This window comes from Haemorhous mexicanus, chromosome 14, assembly GCF_027477595.1.
Source record: "Haemorhous mexicanus isolate bHaeMex1 chromosome 14, bHaeMex1.pri, whole genome shotgun sequence".
Classification (NCBI taxonomy): Eukaryota; Metazoa; Chordata; class Aves; order Passeriformes; family Fringillidae; genus Haemorhous; species Haemorhous mexicanus.
Window position 1 is genome coordinate 5583690 of NC_082354.1, and position 10564 is coordinate 5594253.

General features: G+C 58.0%; 1 protein-coding gene across 3 annotated transcripts; it reads left to right on the plus strand.

Annotated features, from left to right (window-relative positions):
• The first annotated feature begins 129 nt into the window (after positions 1–129).
• LOC132333788 (sestrin-3-like) lies at positions 130–7506 on the plus strand. 3 transcript variants are annotated; one of them, XM_059859222.1, is made up of 10 exons: positions 259–387; positions 2884–2972; positions 3104–3307; positions 3499–3681; positions 3803–4039; positions 4124–4235; positions 4434–4570; positions 4913–5103; positions 5406–5550; positions 6091–7506. In XM_059859222.1, the coding sequence occupies exons 2-10, from the start codon at positions 2967–2969 to the stop codon at positions 6178–6180; spliced, it is 1305 nt and encodes a 434-aa protein (XP_059715205.1). In that variant the 5' UTR covers positions 259–387; positions 2884–2966; the 3' UTR covers positions 6181–7506. The 3 variants fall into 3 exon arrangements, with proteins under 3 accessions (XP_059715203.1, XP_059715204.1, XP_059715205.1); XM_059859220.1 differs by lacking the exon at positions 2884–2972 and having other exon boundaries at positions 130–387; XM_059859221.1 differs by lacking the exon at positions 2884–2972 and having other exon boundaries at positions 193–387; positions 4452–4570.
• Positions 7507–10564: the final 3058 nt, after the last annotated feature.

Below are 10564 nucleotides of genomic sequence, written 5' to 3' on the forward strand. Positions count from 1 at the left end.
ACGGCGCCCCGCCCACCCCATAGGGGGCGGGGCCTGCGCGCCTGGCCCCGGTAACTTTCCAGCCCTGCCCACGTGGTGCCGCGGCGGCCGCCCCCTGGCGGCGGCGATTGGCGCAGGCGGGCCCGCCCCCCTGCCTGCCGCGGTGCCGGCTCTGCGCTGCCGGCGGCCGCACCGGGCGGGGGCACCGGCACCGGCACCGGCACCGGCACCGGCACCGGCACCGGCACCGGCACCGGCACCGGCACCGGCACCCGGGCACCGGGACTGCGCTCGGCTCGGCTCCGCTCGGCTCGGCTCGGCTCGGCACGGCACGGGCTCACCATGATCGTGTGTCCCCAGAGCGTGGAGCACCCCCGAGGAAGCCGATGCCCGCGGCTGCCGGGGCAGGTAGGACCCGCCCCGCCGTCACCACCGGAGCCCGTACAGGAGCACCGGGCTTAGCCCTGCTCGCCGCCACCGGGCCGGCACGGCTAGGGCACCGGCAGGCCGGGACATTCCCGCTGCCCGCTGGCGGCGCGCGGGGCCGGCGAGGTTACGCTCTCACGATGCCGCACCCGGCGGCTCGGTCTTGGTCCTCGTCCTTCTCCCGGTGCTGGTGCCGGTCCCGGTGCGGCGGTGGCGTCCCCGTCCCCTTTGTGCGGGATGCGGGAGGCGCCGTGGCTCCATCACTGCCAATCAAACTTGTTTTTCTCTCTCCGCCTGCACTGCCCGCGCCGCTCACCGGGGGCGCTGCCGCCGCCGCCGCCCGCACAATGGGGCCCCGGGTACCGGCCCCGGGTACCGGCCGCCGGCACCGCCGTAAGGGTCCCTGCCGCAGGCACTCGTACTTCCCCCGTCTTCTCGAATACCCAGGCACAAGAGCCGGGCGAGAGGTGCAGGCGCGGCAGCGTCTTCGGCGAACGTTACCGGAGGAGCCACCGGTACCGACGGAGCCGCGGTCTCGCCGGGCGAAGGGATGAGCCCCGGCCGGGCGGGGAGCACGGCGGGGTCTGCCGGCCCCTCTCCCGCACATACCGGCGCTGTCCGGGCTCCTTCAGCCTCCTGCCTTCTTTATGTGCTCACGGCTGCCGGCCGGGAGCGCCGGGGCACCGTTCCCCCGGGGTCCGCCGGGCGGGGAGGGGACGAGGTTGGTGGTGGGTACGGTGGGTACGCATTTGAGGTGCCTGTTGAGAGTTCGGGGGCCTCGGACACACGAAGGCTCCCCTGGGGATGGAGGCGATGCTCCCACAGCCCGGGAGTGCGAGTGGATGCACTCCGAGAGGAGGAGAAAGGCTGTGGCCGAGGAGGATGAGGACGGTGGCAATGGGGCCAATGCCAGAGGCTGGGAAGGCAGAATTCAGGGAGTGTGGCAGGCGGTGCCGGTAGGAGACACCCTGGGCTGAGCTGTTGCCTTTGGGAGTGGGCAGTTTAGCCCGGCCAGGGGCTGAGAGCCGAGGAGGTGGCTGTTCTGCACTTTCATCCCCCCCTTCCTTCATCGTCTCCTTCCAAGACGTATCTGCTTGGTTGCTTGCTCCGTCATCACCTGGACTAGCAGAGTGAGGAGAGCTGGCAGCACCAAAGGCTGAGCCATGGTTGCACAGCTCCTTACTGGGACCACCTTTCCCCGGGGGGAGTGGAAGGGTCCTTGGCTCCTCCACCTCAGCCCTCCAGGAGAGTACCAGTGGCTGTAGCCCCTTGGGTGTCCTCACAGCATCTCACTTCCCCAGGCAGAGGGACTTTGTAGGGAGCTTTTGCAGGTCACTTCTGGCTTTCAGCTTTTCTCCTGTCGATCAGAGAAGCTGGTGCTTTTCATCTTTCCATTTTAATATGAGTTTTGGGGTTTTGTGGACCCCTTTTACCAGAGGAAGTGAAGAGGACACTCTAAATGTCAAGTAAACATCTTGACACTTGAGTGATGGTGTTTTCACCAGAAGTACAGGATGGTGGAAAATAGCCTGAGCTGCTTCCTGCACTGCCTGTGTGGGTGCAACTGCTCTGTGCTGCCACACAGCTCACCCCTGCTCTGTCTGCCCCTCACCCCTGGCTGCTCTGTCACACACCCTGTAGTTTTGGTGGTTTGCAGAAGTGCTCTTGATTTTCTCCTATGCCACCATTGTTGCCATGCTCCAGTCACCAGCCTTTGGGTGACTGCACTGGAGAGACAGGTGGAAGGAACAAGACAGTGGTGTCAGCAGGGCCAGAATTTCCCAGGAGAGATTTCAGTTCAAGCCTGGGAGAAGAGATGCATCCTTTGCATCCGGGGGTGCTGCCTGGGCTCCCACATGTGAGCAGGAGCTGTGACTTCCTGTGTGACAAGGGGTGGCACCTGCTGTACCCATACCTCAGGGTGGGCAGGCTGCAGGTGCAGACCATGCTGTCGGGTGGGAGTTGTGGCAACACGGTCCTTGGAGCATGGCAGCTGCCTGGGCATCTTTCCAACATCCCTGCCCTCTGTTCCCACCACCCTTTCAGGACGGGCTGGAGCTGTGCTGGACCCTGGTGCAAGGCTGGTGTGGGCATTGCTGGGGGTGTCTGGGCCCCCCTTGTCGAGCTGCCCATCTATGTTTTCTCTGGGCCACAGAGCTGTGCACTGTGCTGCAGGACCCCCTCCCATGCTGTCTGCTTGGGCAACATGTGGGGAGCTCTTCTGTGTGCTCCTGATCACATGGAAGGTACCAGGACATGGTTTGCCTCTTGGCTTGCCAGGGCAGGAGCCTGGGAGCCCCTCTGCTGTTTCCATCCACAGCTCTCTCACATCTTGGTCCTGGGCAGGAGGGCTGTGTGCTGGCAGATGGGCCGCTCCATTCTTTAATGTATTTTGTGTTGTGTTTCTTCTGATCTGGCCTTGCACCACTACAAAGAACATAATTCCTGGTTTGCTCTTTGCTTCTGCTCATCACGCAGAGCCTTCTCCCAGACAAAGACCAACCTGTGTGTCTTGCTACCTGTCCTCCTGCTACCTGTGTCACTGAGCAGTGCTCTGCCTGATGACTGTGAGTGTCCCTCTGACAGCACCAAGCTGGGAGAGGGATCTCTGCCTCTTGCAGAGCCTGGGCTTATCTGGGGTGTGCTACTGCAGCAGGGGCTGCTCTGGGAAGAGCTAAGCAGAGCGTGTCTCCTGCAGGTAGTGAAGATGTCCAGCAGCGACCCTGAGTGCCCCCAGTTCCTCTTTGTGAAGGTGCTGGCAAGCCGAGGGCGGCTGGAGGCGGTGACCCAGCAGATGGGCTACCACCCCCAGTACCTGGACAGCTTCCTCAAGACGCAGCACTACCTGATGCACATGGATGGCCCTCTGCCCTTTGACTGCCGGCACTACATCGCCATCATGGTGAGCCCTGCTGGGAGCTGCCAGAGGGGAGAGGGGCTCTGCTCAGCCCTGTGAGGCTCTCCTTAACCTCCAGCAGATAGCCTGTGCCGTGGGCTTCTCATCAGGGGCCAAAATCACAATGTCCTGGAGGTTGAGGTGGTTGTGGGAGCCTGTCGTGCTGGGGCAGTAATGCTGATGTGCTGCTCTTGCAGGCAGCAGCTCGGCACCAGTGCCGGTACCTAGTGAACCTGCATGTGCTGCAGTTCCTGCGGGCAGGGGGGGACCCCCAGTGGCTGCGCGGCCTCGAATTCATCCCCCCCAAACTCCGCAACCTCAATGAGATCAACAAGATCCTGGCACACCGGCCATGGCTCATCACAAAGGAGCACATTGAGGTACTGGGAAGGGCTATCAGCCAGGGACCAGGATGGCAGTGGGGACAGCAGCATCCCCAGGGGCTGCCAGCACCCTGCCCACCTGCCTGTGTCACATTGCTGGTCTGTCCATGTTCTGCAGAAGCTGCTGAAGATCAGCGAGTGGAGCTGGTCACTGGCGGAGTTGGTGCACGCCGTCGTCCTCCTGGCACACTGCCACGCACTTGCCAGCTTTGTCTTTGGCTGTGGCTGCGAGCAGGATGAGGGGCTGGGGGGCCGAGGCTCGCTGAAGCCACTGTCACTCGGGAACCAGTGCTTCTGTGAGGCCACTGCCGGCAACAGCTACGGCCAGGAGCTGCTGCGCATCAACCGCAAGCGGGTGAGCCCCCGAGGGTGGGTGTGCAGGGGATGGGGGGACGCTGCTGGGACCACTGCCCTCACGCCCAGGCCTGTGTCTGTGCAGTCCCTGGACTCCTGCATGGAGCTGGATTCCCTCCGGGAACGCATGCAGCGGATCCATGTGGAGACTGAGGGCAGGGATGAGATGAGGCTGCTGCAGCAGGACCGAGAGGAAGGTGAGGGGCAGGGAGCAGAGGCAGGTGTGTAGGGTGGGAGTTCATACGGCACACCTGTGTGTTTGTTGCTCCTCTATGCCTTACATTTTCCATGGTGTGTGGTTCAGAGGGGCTCATGGGATGCATGTGGGGCAGAGCAAGGGCTGGTTGATGTGGCTGGGAACAGGGCAGCTGAGCATTGCTCTGACCCAGCTGCAGGGCTCTCCCCTCTTGCAGATCCTGACAGCGAAGTCACCGCTGCCACCAACCTTGCATGCTACATGCAGGACCCTGACTTTGGATACCAAGACTTTGCCCGGCGTGATGAGGATCAGACGCAGGTATTCAGAGTCCAGGTAAGACTTCTGTTCTCTGGGTGGGCAGCAGCTTGGGCTGCCCCTTCCCTCCCATAAGTAGTAGCAGAGTTGCCCATGCAGACTGGCCCTGCCCCACTAGGGTTGGGAAGAGAGAGGTGACTTCTGTCCCCAAGGGTTGATGATTTTTTTCACATGGCCCTCATGGAGGCAAGGGTAAAAATCATTCAAAAGCTGCTTGATAAGGGATGTGGTTTGGGCAGAGCTACCTCCAGAGCATATTCATTGAATTCTTTTGCTTCCTGAGGTCTCCAGCCCTTCTTCCTGGGAACATGCTCCAAGCTCCTTTTTGCAATTGCAAAATCCTCTTGCTGTGCTCAACAGGACTACTCGTGGGAAGACCATGGCTTCTCACTGGTCAACCGGCTCTACTCCGACATTGGGCATCTCCTGGATGAGAAGTTTAGGATGGTGGATGGTCTGCAGAGCAGTGCCATGGCCAAGCGGCAGGGCTGTGAACCCTCTGTTTTCAAGCGGGGCATCTGGAACTACATCCACTGCATGTTTGGCATTAGGTAGGGAAACCAATCTCACGGTCCAGGGCAAGAAACTGAGCTGGCCTGGGCAGGAAGAGGGTAGGGCACTCAGTCTGTCATCCACATGAGCATGGAGAAGGGACAGAGGTGAATCCCCTGCCTGAATGTTGAGACAGGCAGGGAAGAGATACTGAACTGCTCTGGCCCGGGCAGAGGGCTTTGGGGTAGGTTTTGGTGCCTCGTGGCTGTTGCCATGTGCCCCCCTGCCCTGTGGCTGTGCCATGCCCCGAGCAGGCCACAGGCAAGGTGCTGGCCGTGACTTCCCCCTGTGCTCCCCACAGGTACGATGATTATGACTATGCAGAAGTGAATCAGCTCCTGGAGCGAATGCTCAAAGTTTACATTAAAACTGTAACCTGCTACCCAGAGAAGACAAACTCAGAAATGTTTGACAGGTTCTGGAAGCAGTTCAAGCACAGTGAAAAGGTGGGATAGTTGGCCCCTGGCTCTGGCTGTGGTGAGGCTGGGAGTGGGCAGGGGCTGCAAGCTGGGGTGCTTTGGGGGTGTATGGGAGATCTTTGAGCCACCAAACCAGTCTGAGGCAGGTGGGGGGAATGGAACTGTTTGTAAGGAGTTGGATTTAGTGTGGCATGGGGCTGCCCACTGTGATGAAACCAGGGGCACCAGCAGCACAGGCATCTCCAAGGTCATTACCCCAGTGGTGAGTGCTTCCTGGCGAGCCCTCTTTCAAGCTGTAACTCACAGGAGCAGCTGCTGTGGGTGTCAGGGACTGTGCCGCTGCCAGCCTGGAATGCTGGTGCCAAGTATGCAGGGGACTCCCTGGCATGCAGCTCTGGGAAGCAGCTACAGCCTGCAGAACTGGGAGGAGGGGAAAAGGGGAGCTGCCTGAGCTGGAAAAATTGGTGGCATTTTGATGACAAAAGACTCACTTGCCCAGGTGGGCAGCTGCTTGCACCGCTGAGCACAGCACACTTCGGCTGCCTGAGCCTCTCGCTGTTCCTGCAGGTCCACGTGAACCTGCTGATCCTGGAAGCCCGGATGCAGGCAGAGCTGCTGTACGCGTTGCAGGCCATCACCCAGTACATGATCTCCTAGATGCTGGAGCTGCGGCAGGGCCCGGCAGCCTCCTCTCTCCCTGAACTCGTTCGGGACCCGTCACGCTGGGACCGACGGCAAGGGATTCCTTGATTTAGTTCACTTGACTGTATTGTTCCTTTTTGTTGGTTCCCCACCCCCGCCTTGTGGGGGTCACTGAGTGGCCCTGTTACGTGCAATTTCCAAACTGTGAGGCAAGTCCGTGCTGCTGAGATGCTGGAGACTTGAACATGTCCAAGGAGGACTGCCAAAAACATGGGGGAGAGGGAAGTGGGAGGGGACTGGGGCCAGATTAGAGGGATGCTCCGTGCCTGGGTGCTGTGGGAGCCTCAGTGGCACAGGGAGGGCTGAGGGGAGAACTGGCTTCCTTCCCTGTGCTGCAGTGGCTGCTCTGCTTGCAAAGCCACACTTGGGCACCTGTCCTCATCGGGGTGGTGTCTCTCACTTGGGAACAGTGTGGGCAGCATGTGGGTGTGTTGAAATGTTCTGAGTTGCAGGGTTAAGCAGCAAGAAGTGCTGGCTCCTAGCAAGGGCCCTTCCCCAGGACAGCAAGGGGATGCACTTGCTGCCTGCTTGTTATGTTCTTTAGGTCTATGTGCCAAACCCTTCTGGGATGGACAAGAGATGACCCAGCAAACTCCAAACTGTGAAGCTCTTGCTGGCAGAGCATCCTCGTGCTTTGCTTTCTCCGACAGCAGGATGAGAAGGTCTTTGACAGTGTTCAGGCACTGGAGATTTCTGCTGGGGGCTTTGGCAGTCCTAAGCCCCTCCTCTGCTCCCCATCAGCAGAGAGGCAGGAGGAAAAAGGGAAGCTTGTTAATGTGTTTGAGTTAATGTGGTTTGTATCTTCTTACCACCATGGGAGGGCTGAGGTCCTGTGCCCAGTCACTTGCTTAACAGCATGGTGGAGGAGCCTGTGGTCAGCACAGGTAAGCTACAAGAAGCTTTTCCTTGAATGTGGGTTGGGGGGCACTCCTGGGACTGCCCCATCTGAACAGAGGCAGCCTGTCCATCAGCCTTGCCCTCTGCCTGGGCGGGGCTACACCACCATTCCTCCCATCTCCCTGGGCTGCTCCCTGCCTGTGCCACAACCCCTGACTGGAGAGGTACAAGGGCACCAGTGCAGGCTCCAGAGAGCAGCGACAAAAGGGGAATGAAGCCACCCATTGTAAGTGGGAGCCTGAAGCAAGGGCAGCTGTCGAGTCAGCCAGTGCACGCTGCTTCAGTCGACCTGTTTACTGCGTAAATATACGGGGAGAAAACCTTGTGTATGGAAGCTACAGAAAAAGCCTATTTTTGCTATAAATATATTATGTTTGACACGGAGTGTGCTTTATTTCTGCTAGATTCTGGGAAGGGGATCCCAACTTGCATGGTTGCTCTGAAGGCAGGACAGCAATGTCTGGCTGCCCACAGCACTGAGATGGCCCACGTGTCAGGAAACCCAACATTCTCAGCCATGCTGGGGTCATGCACTGACAGCTCTGGTCCATGGCCAGCAGCTGGTCACTGAGACTACACCTATCCTGTTCCGCTCAGCTCTGTCCTCTTGTCATGCTCAGATAAGCAACTGCTGCAGCATTGTGTGTTTGATAGGAAAAGAGGGAAGTTTTTCAAGGGGCTGTGGTGTTCCAGCAAGGAGGAGTGGAGTGTCCCAAAGGAAGGAGCTGCCTGGTACCTGGTCACACGTGGCAGGTGCTGCTTCTGCAGCTGAAGAAGCATTTTGCTCACACTCCCAAGCAGACACTCAGTGAGCAAGGCCAGGAACCAGGACTAGCTTTTTCCTGATCCATGCTGTTGATGCTTTCCTTTCACTGGGGCTAGGCCAGCTTGAACTGGGCCAAGCTGCTGCCTGGGCAGTAAAATGCCACAACGACTGGTGCTGGGTAGTACCAGCTGAGTCAGTACTGATGCTGGAACAGTGACACCAGTGCAAGCATGACTGGTGCTGGGACAGCTGCCACCAGGCTTGGCTAGACAGTGCTGGGACTGACTGCTGTACTATCAGCCCCACTGAGGGCTGGGCAGGGATCAGCCAGCTGGCTGTACTGCTCGCTGCCAGGGGTAGCATTGGTGAACCACAGCAGGCTAGCTGCCTGCCAGCCAGCTTGCCAGACTCCCTGCTGTCCCTGCAACAGCAGCTCTCTCCCTGCAGCGCTGGGACGAGCCACAGCAGCCCGTTCCCCACAGGCCTCACCAGAGGAAAGAAGCCAGCAGTGCACCTGAAGTGCTGGGCAGCCTAGGCTGGCTCCCAGCCTGCTGCCAGCAGCAGCACCCTCACCTCCCACCACCACCCCGTGCTGGCCAGGAAAGGGACAAGGCAGTGACAGCATGGCTCTGGCTGAGGGTCTGCCTGTCCCAGGTGATGTGAGGTTGGCTCCCTTTTACCTCATCTCTACACCTGCACTAAGGCTGGCCTTAGAGCTGCCACACACTCCAGCTCACAGACAAATACCAGCCACACCAGTAAGATGAAAGGCTCCATGCTTTCTCAAGCCTGACCAGAAACAAGCAGAGCTGCTGGCAAGGCCAGGAGAGACTGCAGGCAGTCACACACAGCATGCCACAAGTCTGGCAATTTCACCGCTTGGGTCCCTGTCCTGGTGGCCCCTGCATCCTTCAAGTGCTTGGGACAGGATATTCCTCCCTATTGCTCTGTGGCTGGAAGTACTGCCAGAGTACAGACTACAGGCTCCAGAGAGCAGCAACAAAAGGGGAATGAAGCCACCTGTTGTAAGTGGGAGTCTGAAGCAAGGGCAGCTGTTGAGTCAGCCAGTTCCTCTGCAGGAACCTTCCAGGTTATCCTGCACATGGGAGCTGGGACACTGACTGTACCGGGGATTACCCAGGGGAAGATGCAGGCACATGCCCAAAGCAGTAACTGAGTTTCTTGCAAAGCCTGTAGCAGAATGAAGTGCTGGCAGGTGCAGCCAGGACTGCCTTTGTAACAGCTGAGCCATTCCCAAGCTGCATGGTGGGAGGAATGGTGTGTCCTAGGCCACGGACAACACCAAGTCACACTGCAGCAATGGTACTGCCACAGCTCCTACAACCCACCCACTCAGAGTCAGGCCTCTGGCTGCTGCTCTTACCACAGCTCTGAAGGGGAAATAATAGCACATGAGCTGAGGACAGCTCAGGAGAAGGCAGTGTGCACCCACCATCTCCCTGTGCCCCAGCCCTCCTTCCTCACACACCACCACAAAGGACACATGCAGAGGGCAGCAGCCTTCCCCGCTGCGCTTCCACACGTGGGCCCGTCCCTGGTGGCACACAGGTACTCATCAACCAGCAGGGGTTGGAGGCAAAGCAGGACTGTGGCCAGAAATCCAGCTGAGCAGAAAAGCTGTTTTTGTCCTGGTTTCATGTACTGCTGTTCTGCAGACAACTACCCATGGGCCAAAATACTTATGGTGACAAGCCTGGGAAAGCTACGAGGTCTCCAAGACTGCAAGAAAGGTGCAAACACAATGCACTGAAACCACAGAACACAGCAGGACTCTTAGTGGCTACTGAAGACAGTGTCACACTCATCAGAAGCAACTCTGAGCCAAGGCATTCAGGTCCCATTTTATTCTCCTTGGCAATGCTTAAATGGCATGGGGCAATGCTCAAAGAGGTAAAAGAAGTGTTAATGGCTACTGGGCAAATAATGCATGGTCCCCTGTTGTGAGGCAAGTTTTGAACACACTCACTTTGACCAAATCAGCTGCAAAATCTTGGGCATTTTGTGTCTCCACGAGCACCCATCATTATGTGCCTGCAAGAAGCCCTAAGTACCCAAGGAACAGATGAGGGGCAGAGTTACCCTAAGGATCTCCTCCTAATTCCTCATCTTTGTAAACTGGGTTAAATCTTGAAGCAGGACCCTTAAGAGCCCCTTAGAGTTATTTAGTTATTTGCATTAACTGTAGTGAAGAATAGAATTCAAAAATAATATATTGGGTATCCAGGCTTTGAATGAAAATTTTCTGGCTGTACACATATTGTGCTATTTCACAAATGAGCCTTTACCCTCAGCAGTGTTAGAACATCCCCAACTTGCCCTCTGTATGTCTAACCTGGCCAGTGGAATCCCTAGTCTACACTCCTTCCCTCATTTCTCTCTCATCTCCTTACCTGCCACCACTGCTGCTGACACACAAAGATATTTGAATGCAGCTATACAAAACAGAGTCACCTTTAGCACTGAGGTCTAGAAAGGCAGGAAATGAAGGGACTGAAACAACTCTAGACTAGTCCTACAGGATTTGAAACTCCCCAGGGTCAGTTTTAGGGCTTGGCACCCCATGGATCCCCATGCACTGCCAGCAAGTTGTAACAAGGGGCTCTACACTGCAGGGCACACCAGAGACTTTGTGGGTGTTCACACTGCAACCCTTCT